A 27,828-nucleotide genomic window follows, 5' to 3' on the forward strand; every position below is an offset into this window, starting at 1 on the left:
GGGGCCTTTGAAAACCCAACCCCCGATTGTTATTGTTGTTCTACCCTCCTTGGTTATTGCCTCCCCAATTGCTTTGATTGTTGCCACCCCAATTGTCGTGATTATTCCTCTCCAATTGCCTTGGTTACCTTGATTATTCCAATTGCCTTGATTATTGTTACCACCACTCCAATTTCCTTGATTATTATTACCACCAATACAATTGCCTTGGTGGCCTTGGTTGTTCCACCCTCCTTGGTTTCCTTGTGACCGTCATTATTGTTGATTTTGTCCTTGAGCATTGTTTCTTTGGCCTTGATAATTATTGACATATTGCACTTCTTCTTCTTTCTCATTGAACAAATTACCTTGGTCATACCCACTATCATCTTGCATGAATTGTTTCGGATGGCTTTGTATTTGTTGACCTTGTTGTCATCTCTTGTTTATTATCATATTCACACCTTCCATCGCATTCACTTGTTTCGGTCCTTGAACTTGTTGAAGCTGAGATTTGGCCAATTGGTTCATTGTAGTTGTCAACTCGGCAATAACTTTCCCATGATCATGTAGTTTCTTGTGCAGGTGAATGACATTTGGGATACCTTGAGGAACATTGGCTCTACTTTGCCATGCCGATGAGGTATCTGCCATCTCATCCAAAATTTCACATGCTTCGGCATAAGGCGTGTTTATGAAGTTTCTATCGGCGAGTTGGTTAACCACACATTGATTTGTTATTTTGATCCCCCTATAGAAGGTTTGTTGGATCATGGCCTCGGTCATATCATTGCTCAGGAACTCTTTAACCATGGTACAATATCTTTCCCAAATATCGTGCAATGGCTCATTGGGTTCTTGCTTGAATGCAAGAATCTTATCCCGAAGTGTTGCTATATTCCCTGGAGAGAAGAATTTGGCAATAAATTTTTATTCCAACTCATCCCATGTATGGATGGAATGATTGGTCAATCTCTCTAACCAGTCCAATGCCTTTCCCCGTAGAGAAAAGGGAAATAGCCTCAACCGTAGCGCGTCCTCGGAGACATTGGTTTACTTGCTCCCACAACAAGTATAGACGAACCCTTTGAGATGCTTGTAAGCATTTTGACTCGGAGCCTCGGTGAAAAATCCACGGTGCTCAAGTAGTCTAAGGAGTACATTGGTGATTTAGAAGTTTCCCGTCCTAATGCGGGGCGGGACTATAGCACTTGCATAACCCTCATTTGGCAATACCCGGTGACCTACCGCTCTTGGTGGAGGTGGTGGAGGGAGGAGAACATGATCATGAGGCTGTCAGCCTTGCCTATTTGCTTGAGGTTCAAGAGGAACCTCATCCATTTGGTCATCATCGATGTCCTCCTCCATTGGCAAATTTCCGATAGGCTCGTTGTTGAAAGCCATTCTCGTACCTAAAATCAATTCAAAAATAAAGTTAGTAACTCGGAAGGAAAAGAAGACAAATCATACAAAAACCTAGATACATAGCTAAATCCGTTTAACTCCCCGACAATGGCGTCAAAAATTGATGTCACTCAAACTCAACCACAAATATAGGTTATGAGGCAGTCAAAGCAATAATAAAAACCTAATGCAAGTCGGGGTCGAATCTACAGGGAGTTAGATTTTGGATTAGGTATACACCTAGTGAGATTGTATGATGGGCCCAAGATTTCACTTCCACATATTTGGTTGTTATTTCTACTTCTACTTTTAAGCTATTCAATGTAGTTATAAAGCTAAGAGACGATATATTTTTTTTGTTGTTTTTCAAGCTGATAAAAGGTCTAGGGCCGTGACTTCCACCTAGGTGGTTACCTAATAGGTTGTAAACTCCAGGGCAAGTTTGATTAGTTGGGGTTGTAATATAGAAATCACATGCAATTACCCACTCAATACCTCTCGGTAGTTAGAGTGATTTTGCCCAATTTGGCTTTCTCAAGTCCAAATAGGTATTGCCCAAAACAAGTGATAAATGATCAAGTCGGGTCTTACTATCTCTAGATTCAACCCTTTAATTGGGGCTATCAATTTCTTGAGTTCACCCTAATTCCTTGTTAGCCAAGTTTTTCTAGATTTAGTCTCTCTTTCTCTCAAGTAGAGACTAAGTCAATTAGGCATGAATCAATGTTTGTAACCATTAATTATTAATTTCAAGACAGAACTAGGCTAAATATCACTAACCTAATCACAAACAAGCCCTAAATCAAACACCCATTAAGTACTCACACTAGGGTTGGGTCACAACCCTAGCTAGAAATTTAGCTACTCATGAAAATGCAGAAATGAAAGAAGAAACTAAGATAGAATTCATAATAGATGATTAAGGGAAGATAATCTAATTTTAAAAGCTAATCTAGCACAATGTTACCCAATACAGTAAAGAAAAATGGCTCAGGTGCTCTCTCTATAAAAAACTTAACCTAAAAATGACAAAAAGTTCTATTTATACTAAGATAAAAATATCTGTAAAACTTGCCCCTACGGAGGTTGTGCGGCCGCAATTATGTGTCTGGTTCGCAAAATGAGACTTGGCTTGACAGGTTCCAGTTCTGCGGCCGCACAATTCTAGGTTGAGGCCGCACTCCTTCAACTTCTGCAGACCGCACATTTATGAGTGTGACCGCACTCCTGCTTCTGCGGCCGCACAATTATAGAGTTGTCCGCACTCCATGATCTTGGGCTTTAGTTGTGCTACACTTCTTCGGACCGCATAAAAATGAGTGCGGTCGCACTCTTGATTATGCAGGCGCACAAAAATGGTGCGGTCCATATTTCTTCTTGAACATAAAGTCCCATTTCTCTTATCTCTATCTTTTGCGGCTACATCAGAATTGTGCGGTCCGCACTTTGTGTAGCATTTCTTGTCAGGGTTTTCTTCAGGATCTGTGCCGCACTTAATATTGTGCGGTCCGCATTGTGCCATTTTTACCTCATTTTAGTCTTTGTCCAAAATTACTCCTTCTTGAGTTAATCTTCAACTCTTTAGCTCATATTTCAACACTCCTTCAAGTAAGCACATTTCATTAGTTTTCGGGAATACCTTTAAGAAATTTTGAGCTAAAATGAAAGTAAAAAAGTGAAAATAAGTAGTCAAAATCCCTACTTATCAAGGGTCCTACTAGATCTTTCCTATTGTCGTTTCTCCAGCCTTTCTGGACTCGGCTTGTACTGAAGTTAGCCGTTGGGTTGGCCCATTCAGATCGTCTTCATCGGCTCGAACTTCGGCGCAAATAGGCATTGGATATTTTGTCCCAAGTGGACATCGGGGGATATTTCATGAGGCGACTTAGCAGCTTTCTGGTCGCCCTCTCATCGGTTCTATTCAGCCCGTTTTGAAAGGCTTCCACGGACATTCCTTCTGATACGTTTGGTAAGGTCTTCCTTACTCGGTTAAATCGAGCAAGGAATCCCTTAGTCCCTCTCCGGATGATTTTTTGATGGCAAATATGTAATTTACTCTTGCCTATGCCTTTTTTGCTCTGGCATAAGCTGTTATGAACTTGTTGGCCATTTCCTCGAATGTTTCAATCGAGCGTGCGGGCAGCTGCGAATACCAAGTCAACGCACCCCCGGTGAGGTTTTCGCTGAACTTCTTCAGTAAGATGGAGGATACTTGCTCTTTGGCGAGGTCATTGCCTTTTACTGTGGTGACGTAATAAGTCACATGATTTTCAGGGTCCATTGTGTCATCATAAATTTTCAGGTACGATGGTATTTTGAAGGTTTTGGGTATTGCGTATGGCGCAACTTCGTCGCTGTGGCTGCTCAACAAACCGACCGATGTCCCTTTTCGGTAGGAGTTTTAGGGCTCCTGGTATTTTGTCTACCCTTTCTTGATGCTCTTTCATTTGGTCGCAGAGCATTTTGTTCTCGTTCTCCATCTCCTCTATTTTTCCCAGAATGGTTGTGAGGGTTTCGTTACCTGCATCACTAACATTGTGAGTAATACCTGTTACAAGGGGGCGTGTTGCTCGCCTGTCGCTGACGCAACTCTTGCATCTTCTCTGTTCGGCCTTTGAGCGGGCTTGTCAAGAATGTTGGCCAACATGTTTGTCAACCACGCCTCGAGTAGTCTTTTTACTGCTGGTGGTGCCTCTTCCGTTGTGGATGTAGAGGCCCCTTTACCGTGTGAGGTCGTGATGCTGCCATGAGGAAAGGGCGAGCTGTTTCGCCGGGGAGACGTATTTTATATTATGTCCTCACCCTCTATTTCATCGACTTTGTTGATGGTGTGGAGGAGATTAGCAATGAGGTCAGTTATTGCTTTCCTCTTTTCCTTTCCATTACCTGCCATGTTAGCTTTGTGTACACAAGGAAGTGTCGTGTGTTTTGTTTTGTTATAGATCTAGAGAAAACTAAAATTTTAACTAGAAAATTCCCACAGACGACGCCAAATTGTTTAACCAAAAAGTATGAAACTCTTTGTTAAACTAATTAAGTAAAAGGATAAGGTATTAATCCTAGTTAAAAATAATATCCCTATATCTAAAATCAGTTTATATGGATAATGTGGGGCCACGTTGAAGCAGATTTAGTGTGATATATAATAAATATTGATGTTATTAATGCAGTGAGAGCAAATAATAAATAACCATAAAGGGCACTAAATGTAAATAAGGAGGAAGATTCACCCAATAATAAAAGAGGTGAATGATTCCTTCTTCTGACAATGATGAATGACAAAAATATGAGAGAATATTATACACTTTCTCGGATCTGGTGGAAATGACAATGGACTGAATGTAAGGATCGAATCTCTCTCAGAAAATTGTTCTTTGTATTTATCTAGAGAGTTTACTTTTCAAAAGTGTTCTTATTAAATTGAATATCACATGCCTTTTGCCTTATCTCTCCTACTATTTATATGGGATACTCCTGAAAAAACTATAAAAGGTTTAAAAGAAGGAATATTCAATAGAATATTTCATTGGTTAGTTCCAAAGTTGTACTAGTCGTTACTTCTGTCCCTTGCTGCTCGACCTCGGCCCTGATGAGCTACTCAACGGCTTGTTCTGTTCACCACTAACCAACCTCGGCCAAACTGTCCATGATAAGTTACAATTCTCACGGTAATCACCTCCTCGTGCTGAATCTCCTCGGTCGAATTTTGACCCATACATATATTCCATGCAAATTAAGATATCATGTTATTTGCACCATATTTAATTAGTTTCCCGGACATATATATGGTATAAAAATATCTCATATTATTATTTACTAGTACTTCCTTGATAAGGATTTGAATTATATATGTTAATTTAACGTTTTTACACTATTAATATAGTTTAAGTTGCGATAACATATTATTTATTATTTATTTTTATTAGGACCCATTAATTCTTATCATAAACATTGAATTTAACTTATTTATATTGACTATACTATCAAATAATTTAATTTATTGTAGCTGGTTGTCTTCGATCACTTCTTTTTCTTTTTTCAGGCTACTAATTTCACTTATTATGACATTTATCTATAGTTGCCTCTAAGTGATGGTGTAGTTAAAAAATTAGAGTGTATATAAGTTAAACTTACATAGGGTAAAAGACTGAAGTTTTGTCAATATACTCCTGTTTTGGGGGTTTGTAGTGTAAGACTTGAAAAGGGAACAGTCACGTCTTTGATTGAAGAAAAGGGAAGTGTGAAAGGAGTAAATTACAAGACAAAAGATGGACGAGAGCTAACTGCTTATGCTCCTCTTACAATTGTTTGCGATGGTTGCTTCTCAAATTTGCGACGCTCCTTATGCAATCCCAAGGTAAATTATTTCTATTTAATTAATTATGTTTTTCCAGCTTGTTAAGTTTAAGTTAAATATATAGTAAATTTTACATCATCAGATCGTTCTTATTTATTGTAGCAGGTATCTATCTTATTTTAAAGATTACTGTTTACCCTTTAAATTGAATAACAATTAAACTTATAATGTGATTTTAAGGATATGTGATTTCACCCAATATCAATTGATAAACGTGATTAGTAATGTAAATTGACAATTAAATAAAGCAAACCAGTGTTTAAACAGAATTCAGCCCTCGAGCTTGAATACCCTCGAGCTAGTTTGTACAAGAACAGTTAAAATGTAACACACTAATGAATAAGAGAGTGTAAACTAAAGAGAGAACATTGTATTGCTTTGATCTGCGTGAATGTGAAGTGTCTACAAATTATGAAGACTCCTCTTTATATAGTAGAGGGATCCTAATTATGGTATAACTATAATTACAAAAGAAAATCACATGATTAGATAATTAACCGCCTTTGATTTGATCCATTCCGAGATCCCCGCCGTGATCTTCGACCAGTCACGGATATCTTGCTTTCCCGTTATTGTGCTTCGCTCGGAGTCTACCCTATTTGATCTCGATCATTGCCGGCTTTGACCTCGGCAGGTACTTCGATTCTCGAACACAGTACCTTGCCTTCGTCACTTTGATCCGCTCCACTTCGAGGCTAACCCTCGAAGCAATTCCCTGATTTCGATTAAATAGTAAAATTGGGTAGGCCCGATTTTAACAGTATACAGATAGTCCCCTCATTTCTTGGAGTGTAATGAGAAGAAACGAATTGAGCCTTCGATTTTATACCTCGACCAGTTATGACGTCACCCTCGTGACATAAGCGACGAAAGCGACTGAAGTGTCCCGTCGGTACAGTTTCCTAGATCATTAATGAGCATTAGTTGGCGGTCGGCCACCAATGTATGCAAACCGTTGTAGCGAATAGTATAAATAGGTCTTCCTCATAATTTCTCAAACTCTACTTTCAAACTTCTCTTAATCTTCAAAGCGCTCTACTTCTTCCAAGTTTTTCAGTTCTGCAAATCCTTCAAATCCCGTTGTCAACCTTCTCTAAAAACAACAAATCTTATCTTCTTCTTTCTCTAAACCATATAAAATGGCAAAAAGGAAAAAGCTTCTTCATCATGGCCGGCCAGTGATAAAATGCCGGTGGAGCCACGCCTTGAGGAGTGCGTTCCTGGGGGTGTGATCTTATTTCCGACTTCAAAGTCGAGAAAACTTCGTCGGTCCCTGGCCAATGTGAGCCAATGTTGAGATATATATGCTCGATAACTGAGGGCGACTTCGAGCAGGTGAAGAAAGATTGCCATTGGGACGATAAAGAGGTGGTGATTCCGACTCTCGAAGAAGACATCACTACTCATGTGAAAGGGTTTCTAAATGTTTACAATTACCCTTTCATGCTGCCCTGTCGATCCCGTCATCATCGACCTTTTCTGTTAATACCAAATAACCCTAGGTCGGATCCATCCCTCTTTTTGGCGGATCATCATTCTGCTCCGATTCTTCGAGAGCAAGGTCGAAGAGATGCCTTTCACCCTCAACCATCTCATCAGAATGTACAGCCATCGTCTCTATTGAGGCGGGTTGATAAAGCTTCAACGTTGGGCTACCAAGGTGCTGTTCTCGAGCATAGAAAAGGACAAGGATCAAGGATGGATGGGCCGGTTCATTCGAGTGATGACATCTGACATAATTTCAGCCGAGAAGATTCCATTCCCCGAAGAATGGAACATGAAGCATAAGTACAAAACCACCTATAGCTTCTATTTATTGTTTTGTTTCTTTTGCCTTTTCTTATCGACATCCTATGATGTAGTGGCTTCTTAGGTGCCAGGTGCAATTCCGAACCTCGAGAGTTGGGTTTGCAAACTAGCTTTAACCTCTTCTTATGCTGAGCGCTCATGGAGCAATTTGGCAAAGGGTCGATGGGAGGCCAAAAATCATGGTAATCTTCTTTACACGCATTTGATGCTCTTCTCTGAAATGTTTCTTTTCATATTTACTTGGTTTCCTTTCATACAAGTCTCGTAGACATTTCTGTCATGAGGCCTCCGTTTGGGGAGAAGGAGGTACCAAAGCCGGCGAAGGATAAGAAGAGGAAAAGGGTCTCGACCATCGAAACTCCAAAGCCTAAGAAGAGCGGCTTGTAAGTCGAAGAACGACACTGTCGTCCTGCCTGTGGATGTAGTTTAGTGACTAAGAGATGAAGAAGAGGAAAATAAAGATGATGGCTTCGAGCTGGTGCCCGAACAAAGAGGAGCACCGAAGCCCCGAGGGCCGCTGAACCGGCGATGGTCAAAAAGACCCTGCCTCGAACTGAAGAGATATCAAAAGAGGGACCAAGCAAAATCCCCGAGTCGCTGGAGGCTGAAGATGCCTCTCACCGAAATGAGCAATCGGTGGGCGTGCCTGAAGGGTCTGGCTCCGAGGCCCTTCAAGATAAAGGGAATGCCCCAAGTGACTTGCATACAAACTGACGATACACCGATGTCGCACCCCCTTTTTCTCGCGAAATCAGGGTTTTTGACATTTTGGTTGGGATAACTCGTTCCTTTTGGGAAAGGGGTTTGCATTTTTGAAGAGTCTCTACCTAACGATTTAAGGTGAGTTAGGGCACGTATAGGGTTCGTTTATAACTACGTTTGGTAACCAGAGACAGGGTAAGGGCTTGAAATTATCCTAAGGGGAAGGTGTGAGGCACCCCTCAGGATCCACTAGTGTGGTTCCCGGCCAAACAGCTTTTGTGAATTTGTACAACTAGCAAATAAACAAGTGTGGCTCAAATAGTAGGGGATTTAAGTTAAAATGCATAAGTGTTTGAAAAACAATTAATGAAAAGCAAGATTTTTAAAAAAGAATTACAATCTAAGCATAGTTGTGAATGTAAAGGGGGTATCCTAGGTTTGTTTATAATATGGATCACATCAATGCAATACCCGGTATGACACTCCTCAAAGAGGAGCTATACGTGGTATTGATGCACCGGTCATCATATCCATATCTACCCTTTCCCACCCCGTGAAGGTAATTAAAGCGAGAGTTGGTCTCGACCCCTATTGCATGCTGTTACCCGTCTTTTCCTATAATCCTGGAGGAGTTTAGGATTTCTATCCTATGAGGGAGGTTCTAGGCAGACCCTCAGGTTTAAAGGCAAAATACTAGGCGACAAATAAGAATACATAGGACTGCATTTAGGGGGTAACATAGAAAACGGATAGAAGGCTTAGATATACCTCCACAAGTAATGCACATAGACAGCACGACTCATACACAGATAAGGTCCACATTTGAACTCAGAATCCTAAAGCATGGTATCTAAGTGATTTTAAAACATAACAGAGGCAAGTTTGATTTGTAATTCAGAAAAGGGGTCCTAATAAGTTTTGCCTACTGATTTTAAACCAGTTGATAATTAAGCAGCATACATAAAGAAGCATGTTTCCAGCTATCAGGGTTACATGGAGAAGACTGTTTGAATTTATTACTAAACATGTTGTTCTAAATGTTCAGAATTCTGGAATTATTACTAGCTGGGTTAATCTATCAATAATTAAACTAGAGACGCCTAAGCGGATGTGAATGCAATTATACAGACATGATATCTAGTGCACAAAAATGCAGAGTGATGTATATGCAGGACCCGAGCAGGATTTTTTCTAAATGCATAAGTGTTGCATACTTTCAGAATATGTAGAAGATATGGAAATAACCTGTTTATTACCGTTGTTTTTATCCTAAGGTAGGATCTCTAAGTGTGCATGGCAGTGCATAACATAATGGTAAAGTGCTAGTTAGTAGCGGATTTTAATACATGATTTTATAAGGATGCACATGCTGAAACAATAAACATGGGACCTAAGAGAATGATTTCTAATGCAAGTATGAATCCTAAGCATGGTTTCTATTGTGCAATTAGGAATATAAACCTAATAACATGTTTTCTACCCTTAACAACTATAGCATGCATATTTACCCCATCCATTTTCACTATCCATCCCCAGAGAGTTTTTACAATACTTATTACAAACCGTTTGCAAAAATCACATAATTGAAATAATAAAAGAAGAAGTTATACTATAGGGAGCCTACGGATAGGCCCAGACTCTCCAGAATGCCTCAAATGCCATTGGTTCACAGCCTTTCACATGATCCAAGTGTGTCAGAGTTCCCTAAGGATCTCAAGGGAACCTGGGCAGTGCTCACACCCGAATTCATAACCAAATTGTGTAAGTGCAGTGTGGAAGAGCCAGCCTTAATGTGTCAGAGTTCATAGGGAGCTCATAAGGGTCCCTAAGCAGTCACACATTAAGGGGTAGAACCTAGACTTCTAAGAGTATATGTGAGAGTTCTTGACATAGGTTTAAAAGAGTTGAGTTGGAAACAATTTTGACAATGATTATTTTGAAATAAGTTTTGGAAAGCAATAGAAGAGTTTGCCTTAGTGAAAACCAGTTTGAAGAAGAAAAGAAACAAGACAATCAGCAACCTCAAAACCAAATCAATATACATAGTTCAAACACAAACAGGGAAAGGAGGAATTGGGGACAAGTAGCTCATGTGTGAAAGCATATTTGCACACAGGTTAACACTAGAGAAGTACTACAGAACTTAAATAGTCATAGCAATAGTCTATCACAAAGTGTTCGTGCCCGGATTTTAACCGCATTAGATTAAGGGGTGCCAAATAGAGTTACACATTAGGTTTAGGGGAAAGGATTCAGGATCACATAGTAACTTGGTGCCACGAACACATGCTTATAATGTATTGGGGGTTAGGGGGTAGGGCAGAATAGTAGTAGAAAATGTAAGAAAGCAGTAGATATGTTGAATTACAGGGAAGGATAATCACATGGCAAAATAGGCATGCTAATTGCAAAGGAGACATCAGAACCATAAGTAGAAGCATAAAAGAAATAAAAGGAAGTGCAATACAAATAGAGACATATTGTTTTGGATGTTGTAAGTTAAACTGAAAACATACCAGTAAAAATGAGAGAATAAGTGCAGAGTGAGGAGTGAAGAGCAGTACAATGAAGGGAAGTATAGCAGTTGTGTGTAGAGCAGTAGAGCAGTAGAACAATGGAGCAGTAGAGCAATGTAATCACTTCGTTTTGGCTTGCAGCTGACTGAGTATCAAGTAAACAGCAAGAGAAGCAAGAGAGTATGTATGTATGTAAGAGAGAGTTCAGAACAGTGTCATTGTTCCTCTCATGCTAAAGAGAGGGTAGAGTATTTATAGTTTGAGAACAGGCAGGAAAACACAATTATAGAAATAATACAAATCAGAATCAATTAAAGACCCGGACTCCCTTCAATTAGGGAGTCATAATTCAAACGGGTACAAGTTGTATCAAATAAGGAAACGAATTACTTATAAGACTGATTTTACCATAATAGAGGTTGTAAAAGCATGTAGCATGTAATAAGGACTAAGTACAGAATATTTCCAAGTAAGGAAAGTACACATTAAATAACTAATAGCATATTTGTGCACATAAATAAGGTAGAGTACAATTTTAATTCTGAAAGGTAGTTCCAAGAATTATGAATGAGATTGAAAATCACAGGGAATCAGCACTAACTAAGGAAAGTATCACAAAAATAAGGAAGCAATTCAAAAAATCAGTATAGAATTACAAGGAAATACACAAAATCACAGATTCAGGGAAGATATCGCAGGTCACAAAAATCAATATAAATGTGAACAATCAATAAAACAAATAGTCGGACCTATTAAACGATAAATAACGTATGTTGAAAAAAATCAGAGAAACCCTAAGAACAAATTAGAACAGGAAGCACAAGAGCATATAGAACATACATGAAACCTAGAATGTTCATGAGAGACATGCAAACATATTGCAAACAGACTCAAACTTCAAATTGAACCCGGAAGTATTAGGGTTTCTTAACAAAAATGAATCGAGTAAAAGGAAAGACTCAGGTGATGTTTAAACATGCTAAAAATCACAAAGTAATTGCTAAAAATCAGAAAGAAATTGTTTTAGCAAAAGGGTTTTGAAACCCTAGTCTGGAAAATGAGGAAATCATTTGAAATCAGAGAAATCTTTTGACGAAAATAGGTGAGAACCTTAAAAGACACATAGATCCATCACAGATCTAAAAAGATCGGAGGATTTAAAGCTAGGGTTTCTAGAGAAAACCCAAAAGAGGAGAAGAGAGCTTAAAATATCACCGGCCTTTGGTCGGAAAATGTAGAGATCTTACTCGAACGGCCATAGGTGGCCGGAAAATATGGCATGAGACCGGAGATGGGAGTGGATCGCCTCAAGGTCACTTGTAGCATCCACCGGTGACACAGGTGCGAAAGACGGATCCATAAGGTCGATGAGAGGTGGGAACTTCATGGTTTTCGGCGAGGAGATGGCCGGAGAGGTGAGAGACAGAGCTTAGAAGATGAAGGTTCTAGAGAGAGAGATGAGAGAGTTGAAAGATGTAACGGCAGAGAGTGAATGAGAGAATGAGAGTTTAGGGGGGTAGACTATTAGGTTAATTATGGTAAGAGTGAATCTAGATCGTTGATAAAAAATGAACAACGGCTAGGACTCAACAAGATTGGGTCGGGTTAGGATAGGGTATTGGGCTTGGCTCTGGTAGGTTATTTAATTGGGTTGGGATATGGTTTAACTTAGGTTATAATTGAAATAAAAATGGGGCTATTTGTTAAATACCTAATAATTTGAATAAAATAATTTATAAATTGGCTAATAATTATACAAAAAATGAATTTTATGCATAGAAAAATAGTTAAAAATGATTACTTAGTATTTAAAAATACGAATGCTTAATTTCTGGTCAAAATAGTATAAAATTATAGGACTGGGCTATAATTGCAAAGTTATTGTAATTATAGCCAAAAGGTGCCAATTTGGGCTAATTATGAAATAATTTGGTTTAAATAGGACCATAAATAATAAATTAAATGAAGAGATGCTTTTGAAATCATTTGTAATGCCATTTTGTAATTATTTATTGGAATAAAATGCTAGATAAATTAATAAAAATATAGAAAAATTGTGGGAAAGATACCAATTTCTATTAATGCATGATTTTAAAGGTATATATGCAAATTTAAAATATTTTGGGGGGAAATTGGGTATCAACAGCCGATCCTCCATACATTTTCTGAGGGGCAAATTCGGGAAGCGCATGCCATGGGGACCCCCGATGTAGAAGGAGCCCACGGAAGGGAGGACCTTTTCCGTGGTTGCTTCACAGGAGTCGAAGATGCCACCAACCTAAGTAAGGCATCGAATATCTTTGATGAGGCTCAACGACTCTTGAGTCGGGTAACTCTCAATTCCCCTTATTGATATTACACCTGTGCTTATTTTCATCTTGTCTAATTTTCTTCCTTTCTACACAGGCCTTGACACTTCACCGAAATGCATTTTCTAAATCCCGGGCAGAGCTGGGCCGATGTGAGGCCGATCTTCAAAGGCTCATGGAGGAGAGAGATGCCCTTTAACTTCTCACCGGGCCAAAAAAAAGAGGAACTCAAGGTCCTTCAAGCTGAATTGTCCATAGCCCATAAACAGCAAACTGATCTGATTGAGCGGGTAATGAAAAATCTTTAGACGTTACCAATTCGGGGATGACGATTAATACTTCGATCCTGCAGGTTCAGCAGAAGGCTGAGAAGATTGAACAGTTCCGTAAAGAGGCCAACATGATGAAGGCGGAGACTTTGGAGTAGAAACAAAACATGGACCGCCTTGCCTCGGAGAAAGAGACTGCTCGAGCCCAATTGTCACCGGCCAAGCGTCAGCTCCAAAGCATGGAGGAAATCTCAGCTCAGGCCAAGAAAATGGAGAAGCTTGAGGCTCGGTTAGCCATCAAACTGGCAAAAGCCAAATCCGAGGTTGAGATGGCTAAATTCGATGTTGAGGCGATCACGGCTGTATACCGATCCTATGCCGAAGCCGCTCAAGCTCGAGCAAAAGAAATTTCTGATGCGACTCAGGCATGAGCATTCTACGTTGCCGAGCATGCCAAATGCCAGTCTCGGAGCGAGACTCTTGAGGAGATTTATTCTCATGGGTTTGACCTTGCAGTCGAGATCGAGAGTGCGAAAGAGCTTGAGGCTGAAGCTAAAGCGTTGCTCTCTTCTGACAATGATGATTCTAGGAGCGTGAGTGGTTCTAAGGGCGATGAAGATGAAGATGAGGCCCCGGGGAGGATTAGGCACTTAGAATTTTTTCCCTTCTTTGAATTTTTTGTATAGGATCCTAACCGATTCATGTAAATATTTTCATATACAAAAGATTTTTCTCTCTTTGATTTGTCTTCATTTCAATTTCTGCCCCGTAAAAATTCCGTTTTGACCATGTCTTAAAAATTTTCATAAGTATAAGACTTGGGCAATTTGTTCGAAATCGGACTACTGTAGTCTTTATAATCAAGTGAGTATTTGCTCGAACTCGAAGTAGGACGACCCATAGGTTTTAGTTGAGTGAGGATGATTTCTCAAACTCAAAAATGGCCCTTAGGCTATTGAATTAGGCCGATATGGCCTTAAAAGAATGGCTTTTCTCCCTTTTTGGCTAAAAACGTTAATCATAAAAATTTGTTTGTGCCTTAGCACGAGATAAATCTGTTAGGGTTTTTGGGGGTTAGAGTTATCAAAACCCTTTGCTTTGTTACGCCTTAGCGTAAAATGATTTTGTTCGGGAGTTCAAATGATTTGGTACCCCTTAGGGTTTTTCGGGGGTTAATATGATCGAAACCCTTTGTAAATTTACCGAGGGTAGCCTTTTAAACTAGTTTTATGAAGATATTTGAAGGTCTATTTTGTTACGGAATTCGGACGTCTCCGAACCGTGTTAGTTTGGCTATAGCCATTAACTTGGGATTTGCCTCTTGGGCTTGCTTCTCGATTATGCTTCGAACTTGTTCGAAGTGTCAGTCCCAAGTAGGGCGGTCGTGGCCTATAAGTCGAGGGATGCCCTTTTAAGGTCTTATGATCTCGAGATATTAGTAATTCGAACATGTCGATTTTTTGTACGGGAGTCCCAAAGTAGCTCGGCCTTCGAGCCAGTTTTCGCAATAGATCATAAGTACAAAATCGTGAAGTAAAATTTTCTAAGACACGAAATATTTGGCAAAGAAAAATACTTCTCTTCATATATTATACGTATGTACATGTTTGCTTTTTAGGGCTCGAATAATCTATATGGGCACGGTTTGTTTGACCGTTTGACCCTTACAAAATTTTACCTATCGAGACCCATTTGACACAAAGTATCCTCCTTGTAATGAAGTTGATATCTGAGGGTGATGCCCCCCAGTATTCGAGGTTGATTGCGAAGAAACCTCAGATGCAGTTGAATTGTCCCCAGGTAGCACAAATAATTGTTGCCTCATTAAAAACATCACCGAAAAAACCCATTTGGGACAAAAACCGATCTAAGGGAAAAGAGTGCAATGCGTGCTTTAAAACCTAAGGTATTTGTGTTGAAGAATTTCTCGATGCCTTCGATCGAACACCTATAGATGGTTAGTATAAAATATAAATGAAAAATGTAGAAGGTTGTACCTTTAGCAGTAATATCGTTTGAGAAGTGATACATTTCAATTGTTTGGTAACTGCTCGCCGTCCATTGTGCCAAGTTTGTAGGACCATTTTCCCACGATATTGAGGACCCGATACGGTCCCTCCAAGTTCGGATCGAGATTTCCCTCATTTGGGTCTCGAGTGTTGATGGTGACCTTTCTTAGAACTAAGTCCCCGATTTTGAAAAAGATTGGCTTTTCGATTGTAATATCTTTCAATTTGCTGTTTCTGGGAGGCCATTCGAATGAGGGCAGCCTCCCGTCTTTCATCAAGTAATTCGAGGTTCGTATTCATAGCCTTGTGATTAGATTCTTCCATTGTATACCGAAACCTGAAGCTAGGTTCCCCGACTTCGACCAGAATCAGAGCTTCGACACCATAGACCAAAGAAAATGGTGTCACCCCCGTAATGGATTTCAATGTTGTTCGATATGCCCAAAGGACCTAGGGTAATATTTCTCTCCATTTTCCTTTAGCGTTGTTCAATCTTTTCTTGAGGTTTTGTATGACGGTCTTGTTCGTCGATTCGGCTTGTCTATTACCACAAGGATGATATGGTATTGATAGAATCTTTTTTATTTTGTGGTCTTCGAAAAACTTTGTCACTTTGCTTCCGACGAATTGCTTTCTATTGTCGCATACGATTTTTGCGGGCATCCCGAATAGGCATATAATATTGTCTCAAACGAAGTCTATGACTTCTTTCTCTTTGACTTTCTCGAAGGCCTTTTCTTCAACCCATTTAGAAAAATAATCATTCATAAATAAAATGAATTTAGCTTTAGCTAGGGCCGATGGTAGAGGGCCGGCGATATCCATCCCCCATTTCATGAACGACCATAGGGATAGAACTGAGTAAAGTTGCTCCACAGGCTAGTGGATCATCGGCACATACCTTTGACATTTGTTGCATTTTCGAACAAATTCTTTAGTGTCTTTTTCCATATCGGCCCAATAGCATCCTGCTCTGATGATTTTGTGAGCCAACGACTTGGTACTGAAATGGTTTTCGCAATTGCCCTCGTGAATTTCTTATAGAACGTAATCGGTGTCTCCTGGTTCCAAACATTTTGCTAATGGACCATCGAACGTTCTCCTATACAGTGTTCCATCCTCAGCCAAAGTGAATCATGTGGCCTTAGTGCGTAGAGTCCTTGATTCTTTAGGATCCGATGGAAGCTTCCCGTTCTTAAAGTATTCGATGTACTTATTCCTCCAATCCTAGGTTATACTTGTGGAATTTATATCAGCTTGTCCTTCTTCGATTACTGACCTTGAAAATTGTACGACAGTCCCCAAGCCAAGCTCATCACCCTCGATTGACGACCCCAAATTTGCAAGGGCGTCGGCCTCATTATTTTGTTCTCGAGGTACGTGTTGTAGCGTCCATTCTTTGAATTGATGTAGAGACACTTGTAATTTATCTAAGTACCTCTGCATCCGATCTTCTCGAACCTCGAAAGTTCTGTTGACTTGATTTACCACAAGTTGGGAGTCACACTTGGCCTCGATGACTTCCGCTCCCAAGCTCTTAGCTAGCTCGAGACTTGCAATCATGGCCTCATACTCGGCCTCATTGTTAGTCAATTTTGAAGTTTTTATAGATTGCCTAATTGTATTTCCTGTGGGTGGCTTCAAAACGATGCCCAACCCGAACCCTTTCACGTTTGAAGGCGCCGTCTGTGAAGAGGGTTCAAACCCCCGAAGATGTACCCAATTTTAATAATAATTCCTTTTCGACTTCGGGTATGAGGGATGGCATGAAGTTGGCCACGAAGTCTGCCAAGATTTCAGACTTGATGGTTGTTCGGGGTTGATACTCGATATCGTACCCGCTGATCTTGATGGCCCATTTGGCCAATCGGCCCGAGAGTTCAGGCTTGTGCAAAATGTTTTGAAGGGGATAGATGGTTACATCACAAATAGAGTGATACTGAAAATATGGTTTTAATTTCCTAGAGGCGCTTATTAAAGCAAGTGCTAATTTTTCGAAGTGTGGGTACCGGGTTTTGACTTCTCCAAAAGTCCTACTAATATAATAGACAAGAAATTACGTACCTTGTTCTTCTCAAACTAAGACTCCACTTACCGTTATCTCCGAGACTGCTAAGTATAATTAAAGTTGCTCGTCCGTCTTTGGGGTGTGAAGCAACGGCGGGCTCGACAGGTATCGCTTGAATTCCTCTAAGGCCTGTTTACATTCTGGGGTCCAAGCAAAATTTCTTTTTTTCTTAAGCAAGGAGAAGAACCGATGGCTCCTATCTGAGGACCTTGAGATAAATCGACCCAAAGCAGTTATGTGTCCTGTTAACCTTTGTACAACTTTGACATTATCAACAACTGTGATGTCTTCGATGGCCTTGGTTTTATCGGGGTTGATTTCGATCCCCCGATTTGATACCATAAAGCCGAGGAACTTCCCCGAGCCGACCCCGAATGCACATTTCTCCGGGTTAAGCTTTATGTTGTACTTTCTCAGTATGTCAAAGATCTCCTGTAAATGTTTCAAATGGTCCTCTGCTCGCAGGGACTTAATAAGTATATCATTAATATAAACCTCCATTGATTTACCTATTTGTTCTTCGAACATTCGATTTACTAGGCGTTGATAAGTAGCACTAGCATTTTTTAGTCTGAATGGCATTACATTATAGCAGTAGATGACGTATTTAGTGATAAACGAAGTCTTTTTCTGATCCTCCGGGTTTATTTGTATTTGATTGTACCTGTAGTAGGCATCGAGAAAACTAAGGATCTCGTGGTCGGCTGTGGCATCGATCATGCGATCGATATTCGGTAAAAGAAAAGAATCTTTAGGACATGCCTTATTTAAATCTTTGTAGTCTACGCACATTCAAAGTTTATTCCCATTTTTAAGGACTACGACTACGTTTTCTAGCCACTCGGGATATTTTACTTTCCGAATGGATCCTATTTTGAGAAGTTTTGTTACCTCATCCTTGATGAATGTATGTTTTAACTCGGACTGGGGTCTTCTTTTTTGCCTTACCGGGCAGAACTTCGGGTCCAAGCTTAATCGATGAGAGGTAATCTCCGGTGGGATCCCTGTCATGTCAAGGTGGGACCAAGCAAAACAATCTATATCTTTTATAAGGAATTTAATGAGTTTTTCCCTAAGCTCGGGGGTTAATACCGTGCCCAAGTATACCTTTCGATCGGGCAGATGCTCGATCAGTATGATTTGATCTAGCTCTTCGACCGTCGACTTCGTTGCATCTGAATCATCGGGGATCACGAACGTTCGAGGTATCATATAATCATCATCCTCAAAAATTTCCCGCTCCTCTGATTGGGCCGAGGTCGATGACTGTGGTTGATATTTGACTTCTTGTTTTCCTTTTGACTCCGATTTCTTTGTCAATGAAAGTGTTGATACCAGTATCGTTGATTGCAAACATCTCTCTGGCAGCGGGTTGCTCACCGTACACCGTTTTGACTCCTTCCGAAGTTGGGAACTTCAGAACTTGATGATGCGTTGAAGGTACCGCTCTCATATTATGTATCCAAGGCCTTCCGAGCAGTACGTTGTACCTCATGTCACCCTCGATCACATGGAAATTTGTATCTTGGATCGTTCCAGCTACATTTACTGGCAAAATGATCTCTCCTTTGGTGGTCTCACTCGCCATATTGAAACCGTTAAGTACCCGAGCAGCGGGTATGATCTGATCTTGGAGGTCGAGTCGCTCTATGACCCTTGATCGAATAATATTTGCTAAGCTACCTAGATCAATCAATACATGTTTAACATGAATTTTATTCATAAGAATTGATATTACCAGTGCGTCGTTGTGAGGTCGATCCCTTCCATGTCTTCGTCGCTAAAAGACAAGTTATCTTCTGGTAAGTAGTTCCGAGTTCGCTTTTCTCTAGTGATTGTCACTTTGGTGCATTTGAACATTGGTCCTTGAGGGATATCGATCCCGCCAACAATCATGTGAATTACGTGTTGTGGTTCCTCCTGCTCGTTCTACCTATTCGAGTCTCTGTTTTTGAAGTGGTTCTTGGCCCGATCACTTAAGCATTCTCGAAGGTGACCCTCATCGAATAAACGGGTTACCTTCTCCCTCAACTGTCTGCAATATTCGGTTCTATGACCATGGGTACCATGGTATTTGCACATTTGATTGGAGTTCCTTTGAGGTGGATCGGTCTGCAAGGGTCTAGGCCATCTAGTATCCTTAATCCGACCAATGGCTAATATGATACCTGATGCATCGACGCTGAAGTTATATTCTAACAGTCGAGTGCCTCTTTGGATTCAGTATCCCTATCGAAACTGCTCTTACTCATGAGACCTCGAGAACTCTATACCCGATCATTCCTTTTGTCATTCCAAATGGGGTTGCATTCGTGCCCGCTATTTTTTCGATCTCCACTGTATGGCTAATATATGTCTTTGTTCAATCGGGGTTCCCCATCGATGTCTTTTTTGACTTTATCTGTGGATATGTTGTGATAAATCGAACCAATCGGAGCCCCAATTGATCATCTTTGACCCTAATTTTTATTGATACCGATTATGTACATCGGCTCGAGTGACAGCTACATATTCGATCAAATATTGCTTCAGTTGTTGTTAAGCTATGGAACTCTAAGTATTAAGACCTTGTGTAAAAGCTTGAACAGCTCAGTCATCAGTGACTGGAGGCAAATCCATTCTCTCCGTTTGGAACCGAGATACAAATTCTCTGAGCATCTCGTTGTCCTTTTGTCTTACCTTGAAAAGGCCCGATTTTCATGTTGCAACTTTGATGGCTCCGGCGTGGGCTTTCACAAATGAATCTGCCAGCATAGCAAACGAATCAATAGAGTTGGGTGGTAAGTTATGATACCATATCACGGCACCCTTTGATAAGGTTTCTCCAAACTTTTTCAACAGAACAGATTCAATCTCATCATCTTCTAAGTCATTCCCTTATATTGCACATGTGTAAGAAGTAACATGCTCATTAGGGTCGGTGGTTCCATTGTACTTGGGAATTTCTGACATACAGAATTTTTTTAGGATAGGCTTCGGTGTCGCACTCGGCGGGAAAGGCTTCTGCATGAACTTCTTCGAATCCAAACCCTTTAGAATGGGGGTGCCCCCGATATTTGGTCAAATCGCGAATTGTACGTTTCTACCTTTTGTCATTAGCCTCAATTTTCTTTTCACCTGATTCGATTCGCTTAGTGAGCTCCTCGAGCATTTTCATGATGGCAGGATTAGTCCCCGATTTATTGGCGTTTGATTTCTCCGGTACAGGTTCGATTCTATGAATAACTTCTTGTGATGTTTCGAGCTCCATTCTGCTTGGAGCACGATTCTGATTTTGGAGTTGCGTTATCGCAGCTTGTTGAGTCTACAACATTTCAAATATCATAATTCTGCCTTTTTTACCACACTGTGCATTCTGATCGGCTACTCAAACATCTCTGCGAATGTTATTTTCAAGGTCGACACCTGAATTCCCTTAATAGCAACACGGGAACCGACGTCAATTGGGGTAACGACTTGTGGTCCATCGGGGTTTACTGGAGGTTCTCCATTTCTCGGGGCGACTACATTCTCGTTTCGCCCTTTAGACCAAGGCCGTTATTTGCATGTGTGGGTGCTACTTGAGAATTCGACATGTTGATCCTGAAATCAAAGATACTTACAAGAACAAGCGTAAAGCAATGTGTGTTATGAAAGATTAATACTAGGCAATTACTTTTATCCTTGGCCCCACGGTGAGCGCCAAACTGTTTACCCTAAAAATTGGATAATAATTAAACTTATAATGTGATTTTAAGGATAAGTGATTTCACCTAATATCAATTGATAAACGTAAAGATTAGTAATGTAAATTGATAATTAAATAAAGTAAACCAGTGTTTGAACAGAATCCAGCCCTCGAGCTTGAATACCCTCAAGCTAGTTTGTGCAAGAACAGTTAAAATGTAACAAATTGATGAATAAGAGAGTGTAAACTAAAGAGAGAATATTCTATTGCTTTGATCCGCGTGAATGTAAAGTGTTTACAAATGATGGTGACTCCTCTTTATATAGTAGAGGGGTCCTAATTATGGTATAACTCAAATTATAGAAGGAAATCACATGATTAGCTAATTAACCACCTTTGATTTGATCTGTTCCAAAATCCCGTCGTGATCTTCGACCAGTCACAGATATCTCGCTTTCCCATTATTGTGCTTCACTCGGAGTCTGCCTTGTTTTATTTTGATCGATGCCGGCTTCGACCTCGATAGGTACTTCGATTCTCGAACACAGTACCTTGCCTTCGTCACTTTGATCCGCTCTACTTCGAGGCTAACCCTCGAAGCAATTCCCTGGTTTCGATTAAATAGCAAAACCGGGTAGGCCCGATTTTAACCGCATACAATTGCATATCTGACATCATAAAAATATTTACTTGTAGATATTCTTTGAATGACCTGATAGTATAAAATATTAACTATGTATATAACTTAAACTCCTTCTTCTTATTGTCTCTAAAATTTAAAAAATATATTTCCCACAAGGGTTGGCTGAGTGGTTTCCACATAGGAGACCTGGGATCAATTCTCCTTACTAGTAGTCTCCTCAGTCAAAGCTCGTCACATCGAGCTTGCTAGTGCGGTTTACATCATCTCTTGTGTGGTTTGCGACCTATTGCATATACCCGGTGCAAGCCCAAAGGATAGCGGCTATGGATTTTTCTAGAAATTTTTCAAAAAAAAATAACAAATATTTTGTTTTGTTAATTGTAGATGGATATCCCTTCTACTTATGTTGGATTAATTCTAAAAGATTGTCAACTCCCATATGCAAACCACGGAGTTCTTGTCATGTCAGACCCATCACCAGTAACATTTTATCCAATCAGCAGCACTGAGATTCGTTGTCTGGTTCTTATTGCTGGTCAAAAAGTACCTTCCATCGCTAATGGAGAAATGGTCAATTATTTGAAGAATGTGGTCGCTTCTCAGGTATGTATCTCTAATGAATTTTAAGTTAAATATAGATGTATAAAAACTATTTACAAAATGAAGCATTAATTTTATATCCACCAATAGTTTTACCATTTCAACTCTGCATTTCTCTCATTAATAATCCATGTCAATAAATACTTACTCGCACCCGGTATTTTTATCTAATCATGATTAAGTGATAAAAAGTTTATATACAAGACAAATGTCAAGCATTCATTTGTTTGGTGTAAATACCAGGTGCGAGTAAATTTTTACCATCTCTGTCTCCATACTCATTCAATTCATACCTCCATTTTTCTAAGAGATTATTACTTATTACTCTTAGGGGTACACAAATCAAACCGGAAAACTGCACCAAACCGAAAAGTTAAACCAAACCGATTAAAAAATCCCACTTGGTTTGGTTTGATTTGATTTGGTATTGAGTAAAAAAATCGAACCAAACCGACATATAAATATATAATTTTTATATATTCTTTTAAGATTTAATATAGAATTTTCTTTAAAAAAATATCTAAAAATATTTGAGATTCTCTTACGGAGTATAATATTTAATGAAAATATGACGTGCTCCATATTTATTACCTTAAATAATTGGTGTATGATCACTCTCTTATCAAGTGTTACTGAAATGAGTCAATCACTTTGTTCTTCCATATTCATATGTCAAGATCTATTAAATTCTTATATCTTTTTCGAATTTGAAATGATTATTATTATTTAGGTATCCTATTAATTTTTATTTTTAATTACTAAATTTGGTTAACTTTGAAAGTGTATATTAACAAAAAATTATTGTCAAATGATTGAAAAAATAACAACCATGTGTTACTAAGTAAATTCTCCCATAAGAATATTTAATAGATAATACATTTGTCAATTTTTTAAATTTTTACTAAACATATATTTACTCATAAAAAATTTAACAAAGTAAGATTGAAATAATATTTAAGTAACAAAAAACCCGAAAACCCCGCCAAAACCGAACCAATCCAAACCGATATTGTATTGGTGAAAAAATAATAATACACATGGAGTTACATTTAGTTGATAGGGCATAATACGTGGAACAATGAAAAGAAGACAGCTGGAATATTACAATTAAAAGATGTATGAGTTACAAGAGGTGCAAGCAAATCACCCACGAGACGAAAATGACACATACGCTCAAGCCTAAATTAGTCAATGAAGAGACATAGACGGAATGAATCAAGATAGTAAAAAGGAAAGATTCATGAACCTTCAAATAATAAGGAGGGAGAATCAGAATCGTTACAAAATCTTCATGAACAATTACGATTATCAATTATAACGGGTCATTAATACCATTAATGCTCATAATAATTTATCCATTAATGGAAGAAAACGTTATATTTATAAACATCTATATAAGAGAAGAGGTTTTCACTTATAAAAGATATCTAAGATAATATTGGAATATACTCTTTACTTTTTTGCCTTCTCAAACTTCTCTACTTTGACTTTGCAATCAATTATTTCTTTAGTTGTTTTTGTTATTTTCCTTTGATATCATTGAGAAAGTGAAGCAGAACTTGGTTATCAGAATCCCGTTTTCTTCTAAGACTAAACTTTGACCGAAAGATATATTTTTTGGTTAAATAAATTGGTTCCGTTACAGGAAAACTGATAATCTTTTCACTTTCCAATTCACTTTTCTATCAAACAATCATGTCAACTGCCAACGACACCATCTGAACCAACATAACCAACATAAGAGAGGAACTCCAATCCCTTTACCTCAAAATTATCCTCGACAGTCCCGGGAGGGCACATCTCAAAGATCAACATCACATACGAATGATCAACAATGCATTAAAATAACTAATTGCGGAACACGTCAACAATGCTCCTCAAGATTTTGTCAGTGGATTGCCAACTGTACCACCAACTCCACCTCCAAACAACACTGCAACTATAGAAACCCGCATTCGGGACTTGCTAATTTGGGAAGCGGAGAAACTCCCAGCGAATCTCATGATGGAAATAGCGCAAGGAGCAGAATGATCGCATAGAACAAATTCCTGGTGTGCTACCCATGATTAAAGGAGTAGATATTGACAAATATTCACAATAGCCCTAGAAGCCAAGTGCAGCTCCCTTGCCGATTCCAAAGAAATTTAAAATGCCCGATATTCCAAAGTATGATGGAACAACTGACCCACGAGATCATGTAACTGCGTTTACAACTGGCGTGAAGAGCAATGATTTAACTAAGCAAGAAATTGAGTCAGTGCTGGTCAAAAAATTTAGCGAAACGCTCATGAAAGGAGCACTAACATGGTTTTAACTTTTACTAGAAAATTCTATTAATTCTTTTGTTGAGCTTGTAGATTCATTTATTAAAGCACATTTGGGAGCTCAAAAAATTGAGAAGAGGATGGAAGACATCTTCAAAATAAAACAAGGAGATACGGAGCTACTCAGGGAATTTGTAGATAGATTTCAACATGAAAGAATGTTGTTACCACGGGTACCTGATAATTGGGCAGCCATGGCGTTTGCAAGTAACTTAAATGAAAAAAGCTTAGAATCCACGATGAGACTCAAGGAAAGCTTATGAGAATTCCCTGCTACAACTTTGAATGATGTTTACAACAGATACAGTACGAAGCTGCGGATAGAAGAAGACACTATCACTCGGTCACGGAGTGATGAAAGAACAAGTTCGAGGCGACCGAAAACCAAAAAAAGGTCTGGTAAGAACAGGTATGAACCTTACATGGGACCTGCAGGATGAGATTCACGTTCTAAACAAGAAAATCCAAGGTATGGTTCTAGATCGAGGGATAAAGACGCGGGTTCATCATCCAAGTTCAAAAAAGAGCGAGATACGTGGGACAACAATGTTAATACTAAGGCAAAGATTGGTGATTACAGTTTCAATATCAGTATTTCTGAATCGGTAGTTGTTTTAAGAAGTATGAGAGATAAGGTGCGGTAGCCAAAAGAAATGAGATCAAACCATAACAGAAGAAATCCAAATTTTTGGTGCGAGTTTCATAATGAATACGGTCATAAAACAACAGATTGCAGACTGCTACAGGGTGAAATAGAGCATTTGTTAAAACAAGGTTATTTAACTGACTTGTTTAGTGAGAAAGTTAAGCAAGCGTATATGAAGAATAGACAAGAGCCTCCAACACCTCCATCACCAAAAAGGATGGTTAATGTGATAAGCGGAGGTGAAGAGGTCAATGGTGTGACATATACGGCTGCAAAAAAGACATCAAAAGTCACGGTTACCCACGGAAAGCGAGTTTGCCAAATTTTAAAGGAAAACGCTATAACATTTGATGATGTAGATGGCGTGATGATCCCTCACAATGATACACTGGTAATATCTTTACTCGTATATGATACTAATGTGAAATGAGTTTTGATTGATTCAGGTAGCTCCGTAAATATCATTATTCTGAGGTTGGTAACGAGATGCAAACTGATGACAAAATGGTACCCAAAGCACGTACCTTATCTGGATTCGACAATTCAAGCATTATTACAAAAGGAGAAATAATGCTTACCAGGAGTTGTCAAAGGCATGAAATTTCAAGTGATAGATACGGACATGGCGTATAATATGATTCTTGGCAGACCTTGGATTCATGATATGGATGTTGTTCCATCTACTTTACATCAAGTTATTAAGTTCCCTTCACAATGAGGGATTGGACAAATCCGTGGTGATCAACAGGCTTCCAGAAGTATCAATTCAGGGGCGAATTCGAGCATAGTGACCGATGGTGCAGACAAAAAATAGCAATTACAGAATTCAGTTAAGGACTTAGCAGCACAAACCTCAACTGAAGGTGGGAAATGGACGTGGATTCAAGGCCTGATTTCATTCAAGAACTAGAAGAGAATGAAAACATCAAAATAACAATAGAAAAACTCGAAGCCAGTGGTTCTGTTTATACATTGGCCAGACAGAAAAGTTTACATTGGAGCGAACTTGAGCCCAAAAATGAAAGGTAAGTTAACTGAATTCTTAAAGGCTAACGTGGATTGCTTTGCTTGGTCGCATTCAGATATGAAAGGTATACCACCGAAGGTGATGACCCACAAACTAAATGAAGATCCATCACACCCACCTGTCAAACAGAAGAAAAGGAAGCAGGGATCCTTCAAAATCAGGTGATTTAGGATGAAGTACAAAAACTTTTAAAAATTGGATCCATACAAGAGGTAAAATATCCTAACTGGCTAGTTAATACTGTAATAGTACCAAAAAAGAATAGGAAGTGGCGAGTTTGTTTAGATTATACTGACTTAAATAAAGCTTGTCCTAAAGACTCATTTCCTTTACCGCATATAGATCAACTAATTGATTCTACTGCAGGACATGAGTTGTTGAGTTTTTTAGATGCCTATTCAGGATATAATCAGATAAAAATGGGTCCTTTAGATGAGGAAAAACTTCCTTTATCACAAACAGGGGGACTTACTGTTATAAAGTCATGCCTTTCGGACTAAAAAATGGTGGAGCCACGTACCAAAGATTGGTAATAAAAATGTTTAAAGAACACCTGGGAAAAACTATGGAAGTCTACATCGATGACATGCTAGTCAAGTAAGCACAGGGGGGGATCATATCCAACATTTGTCAAAAAAAATTCAAATTCATCGCAAACTCAATATGAAGTTAAATCTCGAAAAATGTGCTTTTGGCGTGTCGTCAGGTAAGTTTTTAGGTTTACTTGTTTCTAAATAGAGGTATAGAAGTAAACCATGCATAGATCAAAGAAATTGAAGAGATACCAGACATACTCACGAGCAAAAAAGAGGTGCAGAGGCTGATAGGAAGGATAACAGCTTTGGAAAGATTTATTTCTAAATCTTCGGAGAAAAGTTTTTAAGTTTTTTTTAGTGTTGAAAAATCAAAACCACATTGAGTGGACTAAGGAATGTCAACAAACACTCAGAAATCTAAAAGCATACTTGTCAAACCCACCGTTGTTGGCTAAACCGAAGGATGGAGAAAGGCTACTCATCTATCTCGATGTATCAGAAATGGCGGTAAGTGCAGTGTTGGTACATAAAAACAAAGGTAAATAATCTCCAATTTATTATGTTAGCAAATCTTTATTGGATTCTGAAATTCGATATCCTCATTTAGAAAAACTTACTTTAGCACTAATCATGGCATTTAGATAGTTGAGGCCGTATTTTCAATGTCACCCTATCTATGTAGTGACCACTTACCCCTTAAGGAATATATTGCATAAGCAAGAACTATCAGGTAGGTTAGCCAAGTGGGCTATAGAACTTAGTGAATATGATATCGCCTACAAACCTAGAACTGCGATAAAATCACAGGTTTTGGCAGATTTTGTGGCAGACTTCAGTCCAGGGATAGTTCCTGAAGCAGAAAAGGAACTACAGGTATTCACCGAGTCTAATTCGGGTACTTGGACCCTATTCACTGATGGCTCCTCGAGTGTTAAAGGAGCGGGTTTAGGCATTGTTCTAATC

General features: G+C 39.1%; 1 protein-coding gene across 2 annotated transcripts in view; it reads left to right on the plus strand.

Moving 5' to 3' along the window:
- Positions 1–27,828, plus strand: part of LOC104224029 (squalene epoxidase 3-like) — a 59,103-nt gene that overhangs the window by 23,334 nt on the left and 7,941 nt on the right. The window contains exons 4-5 of one of the 2 annotated variants that reach the window (XM_009775577.2): positions 5,572–5,740; positions 22,117–22,335. In XM_009775577.2, the coding sequence (XP_009773879.1) occupies positions 5,572–5,740; positions 22,117–22,335 (388 nt within the window). The remainder of the gene's footprint in view (positions 1–5,571; positions 5,741–22,116; positions 22,336–27,828) is intronic. The other variant, XM_009775578.2, reaches the window with a different exon arrangement.

Source organism: Nicotiana sylvestris, chromosome 1 (genome assembly GCF_000393655.2).
Source record: "Nicotiana sylvestris chromosome 1, ASM39365v2, whole genome shotgun sequence".
Lineage (NCBI taxonomy): Eukaryota > Viridiplantae > Streptophyta > Magnoliopsida > Solanales > Solanaceae > Nicotiana > Nicotiana sylvestris.